The following is a 15,772-nucleotide window of genomic DNA, read 5'->3' as shown; positions in this document are numbered from 1 at the left end:
GTTCCTCTGGGATCTATTGTTAAATTAGCAGATGAGCCATGCCGTCCTGAAATAGTATATCTGATCCAGAAGCAAATTTTGAAGAATTTTGGAATCATGAAGTTTCATCTTGCACAGTCCCTACTTTAGCACAAGAGAAAAAATTTGTTTCCCATCATTTGGGGGGAAAAAAAGCCCTGAAGATGTTTTAAAAATCCTATCCTATCAGGGGCGGCTAGGTGGTGCAGTGGATAGAGCACCGGCCCTGGAGTCAGGAGGAGCTGAGTTCAAATCCAGCCTCAGACACTTAATAATTACCTAGCTGTGTGGCCTTGGGCAAGCCACTTAACCCCATTGCCTTGCAAAAATAAAAATAAAATAAAAATAAAATCCTATTCTATTGTACACTATATCTTCTTGTTCTTCCAAGGAATTCATTAAGGATCAGAAATATAAATAAAGTAGAAAACTTCCAGGATATTAAAAATAACTTCTAGGAAAAATTAATGGAAAGCTGGGAATAAGATTCACACATGGAGAAAAGAGGGGATGGGTTGCTTTGTGCACACTCCTATGGCAAGGCAACAGTGATAATCAATAATCTCATATATCAAAGGAAATCTAAGTGGTAAAATAGATAAAGGCTAGGGGTCTGGAGTTAGGAAGACAAGTTCAAATTCAGCCTTGGACACTTGGATAAATCACTTAATCTTATTTGCCTCAGTTTCCTCATCTGTAAATTGAGTAGGAGAAGGAAATGCATACCACTTCAGTATCAATGCCAAGAAAACCCCAAATGGGGTCAGGAAGTCTGACAGAAGTGAACAACTTTAGAGGAAATAACTTATCTGTTCTGGGAGGGAAAGGCAGGCAGATTGTTATATTTTGAGCTTAACTCATGATTTCTGTCAGTCTTCAGATTTTTTGTTACTTAGAGTTGAATAACTATCAAGAAATAGATTTAAAAAAGATGATTTATGCTTTGTTATCCTAAATTATCATCCTCTCTGTGTCTTACTGAAGCCCAAACTGTGCCCAGGATGTAAAGCAAATGAACTCAGATAAATTGGTAGGAATGTTAGTTCTTTTTTTTGAATATTTTATTTTTCCAGCTACATACTTGTGTAGTTTTCAACACAATTTTTTTGCAAGGTTTTGCAAGGTGTTTTGCAAGGGATTTTTCTCCCTCCTCCTCCCCCTTCCCCTGACAGAAAGCAATCTGATATAGGTTTTACGTGTACATCCACACTAAATGTGGATCCATATTAATCATGTTCTGAAAGAAGAATCAAAGCAAAATGGGGGGGGGGAACCATTAGAGAGGAAAAAAAGATGATGAAAGACAACTTGTAAAAACTGGAAGATAAGCTTTGTTCTACATTTAAACTCCCTAGTTCCTTCAGAGTGGATATGGATGGTGTTTTCCAGCCCGTCTTTTAGATTTGTTTTTGAAATGAAATGTGTTGCTGAAATGAACAAGTTTCTCACAGTCGATTATCATCACCCAGTGCTGCAGTAGGTTTATGCAATGTTCTTTTGGTTCTGTTCACTTCACTCAGCATCACTTTAAGCAAATCTTTCCAGGCTATCCTGAATTCCCTTCCCTCACAATTTCTTCTAGAACAATAGTGTTCTATCATATTCGTATATCATAATTTGTTCAGCCATTTTCCAGTTGATGGGCAAAGTTTGATATTTAGAAGAGCAGATGGTCCAGCTGCAGATTGGACCATGCTACACCCCTCCCCATTCCCAATGAGCTGCCTCTTGCCTCCAGGATGCAATATAAACCCTCTGTTTGGAGATCAGGGTCCTTCGGAGCCCAGACCCCTGCGGGGCTCTCCCAGCCCGCTTGCTGTTTCAAGGACAAGTTCCCTCACCTCTGTTCTCATCTCCCTCCTGGTGCCTGCCTTCCCTGGCTTCCTCCAAGTCCAACTAAAATCCTTCTCTTCCAGGGAGCCTTTCCCCAGCCCTCTTCATTCCAGCCCTCCCTCTCTTTATCGCTCCGCCCTGTTCCTTTTAGCACCAGTTGGGTTATCTGTATTTGCTCTCAGGTGCCCCTCATAAGATGGGAAGCTCCCGGAGGGCAGGGACTATCTTACTTTTATCTCTAATTTTATATATATTAAACAAAAAAGTTTTCCTTGCAAAGATGCGCTCTGCGGCCCTCCGAGGGCCCGAGTCTGGATCCCCATTTTCCTGAGGGGAAGGCTGAAGGCCGGGGCAGCCGGGCGGCCGCCCCACGCCATGCGGGGCAGGGCCTTGACCTTGGCCTCCCCAAGCGGAGATGTGAAGGGTCCCGGGCCCTCGGGGTCCTGGCTCCGCCCCGGGCCTCGCTCTAGGAGCGGGGCCGGAGCGCGGGCCGCGCAGGCGCAGGCGCCCGCGGGGCCGGGGCCGGGGCGGGGCCGCGGCGGGGTGACGACACGGGGGCGGGGTCGGCGCGCGCCTAGGCGGGACCCCGGGCGGAGCCGCGGGGCGGGAGGGGAGTGGAGATGGCGGCGGCGGTGGCGGCTGAGGGGGGGAGGGGGCGGGGAGCCCCGGGGGCTCGACGGGCCGGGCGCGGGGGTCGCGGGCAGAGTGGAGATGGTGAAGGGCCAGCCGTTCGACGTCGGGCCGCGCTACACAGAACTGCAGTACATTGGGGAAGGGGCGTACGGCATGGTCAGGTACGGGGCGCGGGCCCGGGGAGGGGTCCGCAGGTGTCCTGAGGGAGGGCCGGGGGCCCGATGTGGGATCTGAGGGAGGGGAGGGTTCTCCAGGGGTGTGCGCTGCGGGGGAGGGGCTTCCAGGGACGGGCCCGAGAGGGAAGAGGGGTGGGGGGCCAGGGCCTGGGGAGAGGAGAAGGTGGGGTGTTAGGAGGGAGGGGGCCCTCGGGGTCTGCGGGGCTGTGCTGAGGGAGAAGTTTCCAAAGGAGGGGAGGGGGCACTAGACCATCAAAGAGGGCCGGGCAGGGACCAGTGAGCAGGGAAGTTGGGGAAGTCTCCAAGAAGGGGAATCTGGGCGGCGAGGCATGCCTTAGTGGCCTTGGGGCGCGGGAGGGCTGTGGGGTGGGGCTGGGCAGGGTCTTCCTGCCGAGCTCCTCTAGACTTCACCCCCTGCTCCAACCCTTCCCCTTCAGGGCCTCTCCCCCACCGGGACCCCCATTCCCCCTCCTCCCCCCATCCTTACACAGACTCCCCTCAGCTCCCACCTCTGTGGCTCTTTCATACCCTTCCTTTTGACCCATCTCTTTATTTGTTCCCAGGAGGTCTGGCCTAAGGACTTCCTGACCCATTTTTTCTTTATTTCCTATTTTCTCTTCATGCTTCTCATCCCCTTTTGGAGTACAGGGCATATCTGACAGCCCCACAATAGGAAGAGAGATGAGGGGTCCTAACAGCTGGAGGGGTAGGGCAGAGAAGGAGGGTCAGTGGTCTCTTCTTCCTGGAATGAAGTCAGAGCTTTGGTTGGCTGGTCCCCAGCCCACTCCCAGGAGGCTTCAGGCGCTAGTGGCAGGAAGGAGCCAGCATTGTTTACCGCCTGGTCAGAGTTCTCCCTTGATCCATCCCCCCCCTTCCCCCTTCCCCCCTCCCCACCCCCACCCCAAGGCCTGGGTGGAGCTCAGTGGCCCAAGTTTTCACTGTTTGTTTTCCAGATGTGCCCCTAATCTCTAGGCTCTACTGCTCTCCCCCCCAAATTCTATCAGCATTTTGTCCCATTCCCCCTGGGGCACAGCTCTCCTCCAGCTGTGACCCAGGGATGGAGTCTTCACTCTCTGCCCCAATAGCTCTGCCTTTGACCATGTGCGGAAGGCCCGGGTAGCCATCAAAAAAATCAGCCCGTTTGAGCACCAGACATATTGCCAACGCACCCTTCGGGAGATTCAGATCCTGCTTCGTTGCCACCATGAAAATGTCATTGGCATCCGAGACATCCTTCGAGCACCCACTCTGGAGGCCATGAGAGATGTGTATCCTTAACCCCTTTATCCAATCCTGACCCTGGGGTCAGACTCTATAGGCTCCCCCCCCCCCTTCCCTGTCCTCTGTTCCTTTTTTCTCCATTCCCCCAGTAAGAGGCAAGACAGAATACAATGCTGTGGAAAGTGATCAGGATTATAAATTAATGATGTTGTTCAGTTGTTTCAGTTAAGTTCAACTCTTCCTGACCCCTTTCAGAATTTTTTGGTCAAAGATACTGGAATGATTCGCCATGTCCTTCCCCAGCTTTTTTTTTCAGATGAAGAACTGAGGCAAACAGTTAAGTGACTTACTCAGGGTTCACACAGTTGGTAAGTGTCTGGGACTAGATTTGAACTGAGGAAAAGGAGCCTTGTGTCTTTGGGCCAGGCACTCTTATCCATTATGCTATCTATCTACCCCTATAAATTAATAGATCCTAGGTTTTAATCCCATCTTGTGCCAGTCATTTACCTTCTCTGGGCTTCACTTCTATAAAGTGAGGTATTGAACTAGATGATCTCTGAAGTTCCTTCCAATTCTTAATATTTAGAGATTCTGAAACCTTGACCAGGTCTCTGCACAGTCAGGCTTCAATGTTTATAGACTGACTCGCTCCCTCTGTGAGTGTCCAAAACTTATCCTAGGGAGCCCCACATAAGCCTTCTGTACATTGCCTATTTTCCTGCCAACCTCTCCCTTTATTCCTGCCAAACAGAGAGGGGTTTATAGTCATCATCTTTTTTAATCCCCCCCCCCCAAAGCCCTACCCAAGTTACCTCCCAGCACTGGAAGATCTTTGGACCTTGTCCAATTTTTGGAGAGTATTATCATCTCCTTTTCCCTCTTTTCCAGTTTTCCTGCTTTCATTTCCTCCTTCAAGCTACTTAGCCCATTTCTGTCCTGAACTTCAAGTGAACCCTGTTAACTCCTCTCTTCACACCATTCCCATGTATATGGATTTATACTGTAAGAGTAACTATCTGATGGGTTCTGGGCTATTCCAAAGAATGGCAGAAAAAGGCTAGATGAAGAGGTCTTCCTGTTGCCTTGACGGAGTTATCAACTATAGCATTAGCTTGTTATTCTTCTTGACCCTAATTCCTATTGGTTCCCCCACTTCCTGTTTGGAGTGGGGGGGAACTCTTCCATGACTTCCTCAGCTATATTGTTCAGGACCTGATGGAAACAGACTTGTATAAACTGCTCAAGAGCCAGCAGCTGAGTAATGACCATGTCTGCTACTTCCTGTACCAAATCCTACGGGGTCTCAAATACATCCACTCTGCCAATGTGCTCCATCGGGACCTCAAACCTTCCAACTTGCTCATTAACACCACTTGTGACCTCAAGGTGAGAAGGCAGAAGTTAGAAACCATCACTTCTCTTCCCTTTTCCCACTTTACCCCACTATCCTATACGGATGGATACCACTTTCTACTTATGTGTCAAGAAGCATGACCTCCAAACTGCTTTTCATTATTTGTGACACTAAGGTCTTTCCTCTCTCCCCAAGTGGCTCTCCCATTCTGACTTTTACCTGATGGTGGATTTTATCATTATTATCTTCTACAGATATTAAATGCCTATTATGTTTAAGATATTTTGCTAGCAGAGGATATGAAGAGCTTTAAGACATAGTCCTCCATAAACTTAATATATTTGGGAAGATGAAACACAAGAAATACATGTCTGATAGAACACTGGTGAATAAAGTTCCTGTTGGAAAAAAGCTTTTATTCTTTCCTTCTAAAATATTAGATATGAGGTTATGTCTATAGCAACAAATACTAAATGCAGCTACTGAGGCAGGGGAAGTGAAAATAGTTTTAATTCCCTTTATTCCAAATTTTCCCCAACCTCCTTTTTATTCCTGATTTGTTCAAGTCCCTTGACCAACATTGATGTTTTCTGTCAGCATACTTCAATTGCAGAGATATTCTTTGGTCATATTAGTTTGGTAAATATTGACCATTTCAGACAGTAAGTACTCTTAAAATTGATGACAGAAATAAGTTCAGTTTAATCATGAAAGGAGGCGGCCTGGACCTTAAAAAGTTAACATTTAGGTAACTACCCTGGAAAAAATAAACAGGGAGAATATTCAAAAGCAAGGAGGAAGACTACAAAAAGGCATGTTCAGGAGACAGTAAATAGGATCAGTATGTTTGGAATTGAAAAGTTTGTGTTTGGGGAACAGTGAGAAATAAGCTGAAATAAGGCATTGAATCAAAATCTAATAAATTTGTACTTTTTGGACAAATAAGGTACCATTGAATGACAATGAAGTAGTTTTGGTTTTTTCCTCCAAGATCTGTGACTTTGGTCTGGCCCGAATTGCTGACCCTGAGCATGATCACACAGGCTTCCTGACAGAGTATGTGGCTACCCGCTGGTATAGAGCACCAGAGATCATGCTCAATTCCAAGGTGAGAGAGTGAAGCTATGCCCAGACCTTTCAAAAAGTTCAAATAAGGGTACAGGAGAAAAAAGTTTGAGGAGCCATAAAAGGGGACAATTAGACTGTTCAGTGGTCATAGGTGAAGGTACCCTAACTTTCATCCAGACCACTATGAAGAGGAAGGGGACAAGATAGGTTATTTTCATATCTCCTGATCTCAAGTTACAATTATGAGTGTTTATATGGTGGGTCAGGAAAGAGGAATTGGCCAACTCTGTTAGCAATTACCACTTCTTCTAACTCAGAGATGTAATGTTAAGGGTACCAGTGCTCATTTGAGAGCCCCTTTGCCTTCAGTGGACCTTGCTGGGGTAGAAGGGTTGGAAGGAAGGAGTGATTCCTGGACAAGAATTAATCAGAAAAGCTACCTGTTTGGGATAGCACCTGGTTACCTAGTATTTCTCCCCATGTCAGGGCTATACCAAATCCATCGATATTTGGTCTGTGGGCTGTATCCTCGCAGAAATGCTCTCCAATCGACCCATCTTTCCTGGGAAGCATTACCTGGACCAGCTGAACCATATTCTAGGTGAACAGGCAGTGGAAGGGTGGGGGGGGGGGAGTAGGCAAAATGGATTGGTAGGGGCCTGTAAACTAGCAGTTAGAATGGGGGAGGGTGGCATTTTCAGGGTAGGTTGGCTTAGGAAGTGTATCATAGTACTTAAGACACCATCCAGTCCAACTTCTTTTTTTTTTTTAAACAGGTAAGGAACTGGAATCCAAAGGAGGTAACATGACTTACACAAAGCTGTACAGCTAGCAAATGACAGAGTCATGATTCAAACCCAGGTCTTATGACTCAAAAATCCAGTGCTCTTTCTATTATATAATGTTGTCTTCCATAGAGTGAGTTTAATACTGTTTGCTAGAGCAAAGATGTTCCAGTTTTCAACTCCTAGACTATTCAGGTTCTCTCTGTTAGTTAGGATGAGGTCCTTCTGAACTATTTTCCTAGGAAAGTGAATATGATCCTTCATCTTGTTGATTTCCTTCCCTGCTATGAACATTCCTTTCTTCCCAGGTATCCTGGGTTCTCCATCTCAGGATGATCTGAACTGTATCATCAACATGAAGGCTCGGAATTATCTGCAGTCCCTTCCATCCAAGACGAAGGTGCCCTGGGTCAAGCTGTTTCCCAAAGCAGACCCCAAAGGTGAGGTGGAGAGAAAGGATGAGAAAAGATAACATAAATAAGAAGAGTGGGAAAGCTTGGCTATGGAAATAAGATATGAGGTTGGGGCAATTTGAGATTAGAACTTTAGTCTACTTAAGGGGAGCAGGATAGAGGTGAGGGAATCTCATCTAGTTCCACTAGGTGATGGATATTTCCCTGCCCAAAGGAGTGTACTGCCAGTTCCATCATCTCAATTTAAAGGGGTCCTTAAATTTGGAGGTGGGGGAAAAGAAAAGTATCTAGTGTACATTTCCTTCCTATCCATCCTTCATGCCCACCCTGCCCCATGAGGCAAGGATTTTGGGGTTCAAGCCTCTGACCCATGACCTCATCCAGCTCTGGACCTGCTAGACCGGATGTTGACCTTTAACCCCAACAAGCGAATCACAGTGGAGGATGCCCTGGCCCACCCCTACTTGGAGCAGTACTATGATCCAACTGATGAGGTGGGACCAGGGGCTGGATCAAATTGGGGTGGGAAGGTGGGAAAAAGCAGAATTCCTGGATGGACATCTCTGAGGTTTCTAGCCTTAATCTTTCTCTGCCCTTTTCTTTTCCCAGCCAGTGGCAGAAGAACCTTTTACCTTTGACATGGAGTTGGATGACCTGCCAAAGGAACGACTGAAGGAACTCATCTTCCAAGAGACAGCCCGATTCCAACCTGGAGCTCCAGGAGCACCCTGATACAGGGACCCTCTCCTGGTGAGGACCTGGTAAGAGTTTCTGATTCATTCATATGTTTATATTCCTGTGTTCAAGGACCTGCCTAGAGCCTCATTACCATAAACATGTATGTGAATACAAACATATATACAAATGCCCACAAACACCTGAGCACACAAAGGCCTGAATATATGCACCCTGTATGTCCACACATTCCCTCCTCCAACTCAAGTACACAAACCTATATATATATACCCCTATATATATATCTACTCCATCAGACCTTTAAATTATCACCTTTGTCCTAGCAAGACCTCCAGCAAGATTCTTCCCTCCTCTCTACCTGTCTGTGATAATAATGCTCAGTCACATTGTTTCACAGAAGAGTTTACAAAGTGTCTTCCTCACAGCAGCCCTGTGAAGTAAATAGTACACATACTTTAAGATAGAGATAAGTCAACTAGCTGGTAGATAGCAGAACTGAGTACTAAAGACAGGTTCTTTAATGATAAGTTCAATGCTCCTTCCACCAGACTTTTTTTTAAACTCACCCTTTCTCTGTCCATCTGATCCTACTGGATGGAAAAGCTAAGGTTTCCTGAGGTTAGATTTGCTTGGGTCCCCCATCAACCTCTCTCCTACTCTTCAGACTGCCTCAATAGAACTGGGGTTCTGCCATCATGGTACCCACTTGGCCTCCTAGGAGTCTGGATCTGCAAAGGAGCTCCCAGAAGGATACTGTCTGGAGAGACCTTTGTACCAGAGGGGCATCCCTCTAGAAATCCCCTTAAGTCTGATTAATAATGGTACAGCTACACTTCTTTGCTCCTTCAATCCCAAGAAGGGGGAATAAATATTTGGGGAAGAGGCCAATATGCCTAATCCATGCCTTAAGGCCCAAGCCAACCTTCCCTGACCCTGTTGTTTAGATAAACTATTCAGCCACCTTTGCCTAATCAGTTCTCTGCCTCTTTCCTATGATCTTTAGATCTCAGGTTCCTCCTCCCTCTTCATAAATCTCTGAATTTGGCTCCTGGCCTCTCTTTTTCCATCCAGAGTCTGAATTCCACCTGCCCCTTTTCCTGCTGGACTGTTTGAAACTGGATGCCACTCACACCCTGGTCCCTGATTCCAGGCAGGGGATGTATGGGTGTGTGTGTGTGTGGGGTAATCTGGGCCCCTTTGTCCTAACATGCTTTATCTCAGAAACAGCCTTTCATCCCCGTTACTCCAGGCAGAAACCATAGCCCCTTCTGTAGCTGGGGGTTCTGGACCAAACCTTTGCTCCCCTGGTTGGCTCACTACTGCCCCAGAAACATTCACTCCCCCCCCCCCCACTTAAGCCTGACCTAGGGAACCCAAGGCTGCTTTGCCCCAGTCCTTTCACACGCTCCTTTTCTTAAGGGCTAGTGCTGCTTCTCAGCCTCTTAATCCCTTACAAGACACCCTGAAAAATGTATTTGGTAGGGGTGAGTGGGGAATGAGTTGGAAGGGTTCTGCCTCTTTCATATGATTGATATCTCCCCCAGATCTTCTCTAACCTCTGTGGAACATTCCTGATTCTCAAGGGCTAGTTTTCAGATTGGGGAGAAAGGAAGTGGTCTGGAGGGAGGAACTGGGGTCCTTCCTTCAGAACCTGGGCTGTGCCCCTGAAGCTGCCACATTTAACTCCATTGCCCCCTCACTCTTCCTGGTAGGGGTTTCCCTGCTGCGCGCGCGCGCGTGTGTGTGTGTGTGTGTGTGTGTGTGTCTGTGTGTGTGTGTGTGTGTGTGTGTATGTATGTGTAGGGGGAGGGAAGGGCTGGCCAGCCAACCCTGCCGTATGGTAAGGGAGGCCATGTCACCGCCTCCCAACACCTGTATCTAATATATAAATATATAGATGTGTATCAGGATCCCCTGTCTCTGTGTCTCTATTTGTTACCATCTCCTAAGAATTTTGTCACTTCACCTTTCTCTATTCTGGTACTTCGTTGGAGAAGACTGGCCCTAAGCCATGTCTGGGGGGGGTGCCTGGGTGGTGAGGAGACTGAAAGGGCTTAACCATAAATAGCCTCAGCCCTACCCAACTCTAGAGATCTTTGACCTCAGCCAGCTAGATGACTCCCTTCCCCCACCTCCAGCATACTTGAATGGATACAGGTTAGGCCTGGGGTGGGATAGAGGAGGTAGAAGGGTTTGGTAGAACCAAAGGTATATATGTAGGGGACTGGAGTACCTAAAGAAGAATGGGGTCATTTTCCCCATTAAGTTCCCACTCTCCTCACCCTTTCCATTTCCTGTCTAACTGGAATGGGGTGACTCAGGGGTGCTCCATATGCTCCCACACCCCATGACTGCCTGGAGGGCAGTGGGTTCACCCTGGCCCTGAGCAACCCAGGGTAGAAGCATAAGGGAGTGCCCAGCCCTCCTAGCTGGAAGACTGCAGTGACCTTTACATCAGCAGGGGGCGCCATCAGAGGTGCTAGAGTGGGCTTTCCTGTTCCTGTTCTGCTCTGTCCCTAGGGATGGAAGGCAGCTGGTGGGGGGTGGGGACATGACCAGGGGCTGTCCAGGTCCCTGGATGTCCCGCCCTGGCTTCTGCCCTATCGGCTGGGCCTCCTGCCAGTGGCAGGCTCAGCAGGTCCTAGGGGCGTGGTGGAGCCACAGAAGCAGAGGCAGAGGCAGCCTTCTGCCGCAGAGGCAGAGGGAACCTTCTGCAGCCAGAAAAGCTGGAGAGGTATCCAAGTGAAAGCCCGGCCTGCAGGTGCCAGAGACCCTCCCACCTCCACCTCGGATATCCACCTTTTCCATGAGCTCCTTTCTCTACTATGCTCTCCCTGCCCTGGGGGGCTATGCTCTGCTCTCCTTCTTCTTCCTCCGTCGCCCCTGGCTGCTCCATGTTCCTAGGAACCCTGCCTTCCGCTGTCAACTTGCTGCACACAGAGCCGGTGAGGACACTACTACCAAGGCCTAAGACAGTAATTCTAGGATCAGAAGACAAGAATGGAAAGGGAGACTTGGAGAGAGATGAGAGGTTCTGGGGATTTGAAGGAAATGGAATAAAAGATGACACTTTAAAATTAAGTCAATATGTGGCCACTAGGGATCTTTCTGTGTTTGACGCCACTGCAAAGGATGGATGGGATAGAATTGGGGAGGAAGAGGAGAGGTCTTAAGTGGATAATGATGGTGAAAAGATTGGGAAGGAAGACAGGTTCAAAGGGATGGGATTGGGAGGGCATACTGGATCTGGGAAATAGGATTGGGGGAAAGGCTAGGACTAGGAAGAAAAGACATGTATTTGGAAATGGAATGGAACTGGAGAAAGAGGAAGCAGATTCTATGGAATGGGAAATAAGAAATTAGGAGGATGGAGAAGTGGTATGAAGAAAGGAGAGAGGGACAGAACAAAGAGGTGCAGAGGAATAAGGGATTGAAAGACTGGAACTGAAGAAGGGAGTTCAGATTTATGTCCCTTCCCTTTGCACAGGTTCTGGGGAACGACTTGAGAATACTATGGAGGCCCTTGAGAAGTGAGTGTGTTCCTCTCTTTCAATCTCTTAGCCTTGTGCTTCCTTCCTGGGCCCCAGGCCCCAGAGGTATTAGGTCAAAAGTGACTTGTACACTTTCATTCCCACAGCTCCAGTGCTCAACGATCAGACCTCTTTGAGCTGGACTGCATGCTGACTCGGGATGGCCAAGTTGTTATCTCCCATGATGAAAACCTCTTTCGACAATCTGGCCTAAACAAGAATATTCAGGATGTGGACTATAAGGTGGAGGTTCTCCTAAGTGCTTTCCCACATTTAGGACTTTCCAGGTTCCCCCTGAATCTCCTTAAGGATCCCAGACTGACATACCCCTCCTTTTATTCCCTCCCTACACATACCCCAAAGTCCCTCAGATTGTTGCCCCTTCATTCTTTCTGCCAGCCTGGTTCCCTTCTGATATCAGCCCTTTCTTTCCTACACTCCCCCAGGACTTGCCTCTTTACAGAGAGGAATTGGAAGTGTACTTCTTCCCAGGTGAGATATAGAGGGACCTTGGATTGGAGACAGGGAGCTGGGAGCTGCTCTATAGGGAAGGGAGGGAGAAATAAGCAAGTTTGTTAAGTCTATGTGATGGGAAAGAGGGAACCTTCATACCCTGTCCTCCTTTCTAGAGATGAATCTGACTTCTCTGTGAACTCAACCCTTCCTTATTACTATGGCCTTTACTCTCTTTTCTTTGACACCCCCCCCCCCAAATCTTTAATCTCCTTAGTGAGCTCTGGATCTCCAGTCTCTTCTCTGTACCCTCTTTCTCCTTTCCTTACCTACTACTTCTCTTTAACTCTAGGCCACTTTGCTCGAGGATCAGACCGAAAGATGATTCGTCTAGATGATGTTTTCCAGAGGTTTCCCCAAACACCTGTATCTGTGGAAGTAAAAATGGATGATGAGGATCTCATTAACAAGGTAAAGTGTAGGGGCTAAGGCCCTTGAAGGCAGTTGGGAGGGCAGGGGAAGAGGAACTGAAGAGCTGGGCAAATTGACTTTTGGATGGGGAGAGCTTTGAGGGGCTGAGGAAGATTTAGGAACCAAGGAAGCCCCTCTTATTTTTCCCCACACCCTCAGATAGCCACCATAGTCAGGCAGTTTGACAGAAGTGAAATAACCATCTGGGCTTCAGAAAAGAATTCTATCATGAAGAAATGCCATGCAGCCGTAAGTGACCCACTCTGCTGTGGACCTCATCTGTCTCAATTTCCCAGTATTCCCTTGCTCTTCCATAACCTAAAACCCCACCTTCCTTCATCTTGTCCCATCAACCATGGAATCCCATGCTCTCTTCAATTGCTGAAAGTAAAGAAAGACCCTCCTCAAAGGGCTTCTCTCTTCTTCAGGAGACAATGTATGAGATCCATTGCACTTATTCTATAGCTGCTTCTGATGTTTCATTCCTTTCCTTAGGCTTCAGAAATTTTGAAGATATCAGTAGCATTAATGGATCCTGAGAGGCCTCATAGAAAAAAAAGAGTTAGAGAAGATTTCATTAAATGGGTTCTTGAGCTGGACCTTAAAAAGTAGACTGGAACTAGAAAAATCTGGGGTTAAAATTCTGACTTTGCCACTTGTTGGCAGGGTAGTCATAGTAAAAAGTCAGAATCTCTCTGGACCTGTTTTCTCATCTGTTTAAATAAGTGGATTGGACTGAAGAATCTTGAAGTTCTCTAACATTCTATTTTGACAGAAAGAGAAAGACATTCCAGATAGAGAACATACTTTGAGCTAAGCAAAGGAAATTAGCATGAGGGCACATTGAAGAGTATGGTTTGTTATACTGGGGAACAAAGATCAGGCTTTTAAATAGGAAATCATATTGAGCTAGATTATGGATGTATTAAATGCCAGGATAGAGAAGATATATTGGGAGTTTAGACTTAATAATGTTGGTATTGGTAATCCCTGGAGCATTCTACTCTCCTATCTATATTCTTGATCTTTAAACTCAGTATTTCTTCCTTGGAGAGCCCTGCTTGCCATTCTTCCTCAGATAAGTCTGACTCTTAGCTTTTCTCTCCTTACCTCCTGGCACTGACCATTCTGGCTCCTCTAGAATCCAGAAATGCCCACTTCTTTCACTGTGACCCGAGTTGTTTGGTTGCTGTCGATGTACTATTTGGGATTATTGCCCTTCTTCTCTATCCCTGAGAGATTTCTGCTTTGCTTCCTGCCCACCATCATCAACAGGTAAATAGGGCAGTTTGGCTGGGAAAGAGAAAGTGGTACACAAAATAATGAGGGGAGGCAAGAGATCTGTGGGACATCTTCCCCCTCTCCTTTGTGATCACTGTTAATTAGTAATGAGAAGAGTTACAATCATAGGATGAAAGGGCCAAGGAAGAAGACATTGAGTCAAATGACAAATCCAGGCCTAACTGGTTGATTTGATTCTATCTGTTGAACTAGGACCTATTTCCCATTTTCCTGCCCTGCTGTGAATAGATTGGCAGCAGCCATAACTAAGAGGTAAGATGGGCAAGGAGGGGGGGGTAGATTTGGCATTCCTGAGGCCCCTTGATTTTCCTTGTTCAATAACTTTCTTTCCTCAGGCTGATCATGAGGGAAAGTCTGATCAGGCATCTTGAAGACAGAGGGATACAAGTGAGTCCAATCATTGCTTGTCAACAAATATTTCAGAATACATAATGTCTCCTCAGCTCTTTGTTATTTGCTAAGGGAGAAAGAAGCAAAAAAAATAACTTAGTTTCTATTATGCTTCACAGTTTCCAAAGCATTTTCCTAGTGTATAAATATTGTTGTTTGAACTTAAGTCTGAAGTAGTCCACTGTTCTCTCATACTATGGCTGCCAATTCCTATACCCAGGAGCTTTTCACATATATGAAAAGATAAATATGTATTTTATCATTAAGTGATACAGGTAGATAGAAGTAATACAGCAGCTGAGAGGATGCTTTTAGGGGTATAGAAGTCTAAGGAGGAGGTTGGGAAGGAATGGTTGAGGTCGTTAATGAGAGAAGCTAAAAGAAAGCACTTTCCCATCTTTATCACTTTTCAGGTGGTATTTTGGTGCCTTAATGAGGAATCTGATTTTGAAGCAGCGTATAAGCTAGGCGCCACTGGGGCCATGACAGACTACCCTACTGCCCTTCGACGTTTCCTGGACAATCATCCTCAACAACCAAATCAGAACTCTGACAGGTGACTCAGACTGCTAACTGGGTCAAGGATCTCTACAGTTTTTTTTTTTTTCACTTTTTAAATGTTTTGTTGAAAAGCTTTTTCAATAAATCATTGTTACCACCCAGTGATTCTCTGGTCCCACTGAAATAGAGATCTCCGTAGTAGTGGAGGGAAAAGTTGATTTGTAGCAACTGATTAATTGACTATGTCTTGCTGAGGCAAGAAGTGTATTCAAAACTTGAGTTCCCTTAAGCCTCTACTGGACACTTCTTCATTGATCAGAATTCTTTAAATCTCTGGGTGTTGTTTTTCTTTATTTTGTGAACATCCTGTATAATTTATCTGTTGACTCTGCGTCAGATCACGCCAGTTTTCACTGTCTCCCCTATAAACACTTGGCTTCACCGGCCTGATTTCTTCCTCCCCACTTTCTTTCATCTCTGTTCCCCAATAAAAGTTTTCATACTGAGTCAAGTGTCTGTACTGAGGAGGGGGCACGATGCAGGCAGGCGCAGGGGCGGAGGGAGTCCTGGGCTGCAGGTCTGGCCACATTCCTGGTCCTCGGAGGGCGTGCTCCGGGCTGCCACTCCCAGCCTTTCCGGCTCGACCCGGTCCAGGAACCTATACTTTCCTCCAGGTAGGGACGCCACCTGGGAGAGGCGGGCCGGGCCTGGGGCCGTGGGCCGGGCCTGGGGCCAGGGCCGGGGCAGTGGCCGCCCCAGCCCGGGAACCGCGCTCCGCCCTCCAGGCCAGGGCCGCGCGACACCGAGGATGTGTTCTTCCGTGCGGCCCGCGGGGCGGGGGCCTGCCCCGGGAGGCTCGGAGGCGCGGGAGGCCCCGGAGGCGCGGGAGGCCCGGAGGCGCGGGAGGCCCCAGAGGCCCCGGAGG

General features: G+C 47.3%; 2 protein-coding genes and 1 long non-coding RNA gene across 6 annotated transcripts; 2 read left to right on the top strand and 1 right to left on the bottom strand.

Annotated features, from left to right (window-relative positions):
- The first annotated feature begins 2,471 nt into the window (after window positions 1–2,471).
- On the top strand, window positions 2,472–10,104 carry MAPK3 (mitogen-activated protein kinase 3). The gene is given in 10 exon segments (XM_074197325.1): window positions 2,472–2,495; window positions 2,497–2,645; window positions 3,746–3,928; window positions 5,081–5,270; window positions 6,230–6,346; window positions 6,793–6,907; window positions 7,400–7,531; window positions 7,889–7,998; window positions 8,114–8,265; window positions 9,272–10,104. Coding segments are annotated over 9 exon segments (1,143 nt in total). The 3' UTR covers window positions 8,237–8,265; window positions 9,272–10,104.
- Window positions 7,169–15,751, bottom strand: LOC141495706 (uncharacterized). 4 transcript variants are annotated; one of them, XR_012470832.1, is made up of 4 exons: window positions 13,765–15,751; window positions 12,985–13,198; window positions 12,513–12,613; window positions 7,169–11,940 (listed from the first exon to the last, which is right to left on the bottom strand). It is a non-coding gene; the product is annotated as an uncharacterized LOC141495706 (long non-coding RNA). The 4 variants fall into 4 exon arrangements; XR_012470834.1 differs by having other exon boundaries at window positions 7,169–8,630; XR_012470833.1 differs by having other exon boundaries at window positions 7,169–12,613; window positions 13,765–13,947; window positions 15,003–15,750.
- On the top strand, window positions 10,239–15,421 carry GDPD3 (glycerophosphodiester phosphodiesterase domain containing 3). Its single transcript, XM_074197324.1, is given in 10 exon segments — window positions 10,239–11,145; window positions 11,688–11,730; window positions 11,838–11,973; window positions 12,177–12,222; window positions 12,536–12,654; window positions 12,814–12,903; window positions 13,796–13,929; window positions 14,149–14,208; window positions 14,292–14,343; window positions 14,760–15,421. Coding segments are annotated over 10 exon segments (1,221 nt in total). The 5' UTR covers window positions 10,239–10,751; the 3' UTR covers window positions 14,907–15,421.
- Window positions 15,752–15,772: the final 21 nt, after the last annotated feature.

Source organism: Macrotis lagotis, chromosome 8 (genome assembly GCF_037893015.1).
Source record: "Macrotis lagotis isolate mMagLag1 chromosome 8, bilby.v1.9.chrom.fasta, whole genome shotgun sequence".
Classification (NCBI taxonomy): domain Eukaryota; kingdom Metazoa; phylum Chordata; class Mammalia; order Peramelemorphia; family Peramelidae; genus Macrotis; species Macrotis lagotis.
Note: the sequence above shows the minus strand (reverse complement) of the source record. Positions and strands in the feature narration are given on the sequence as shown.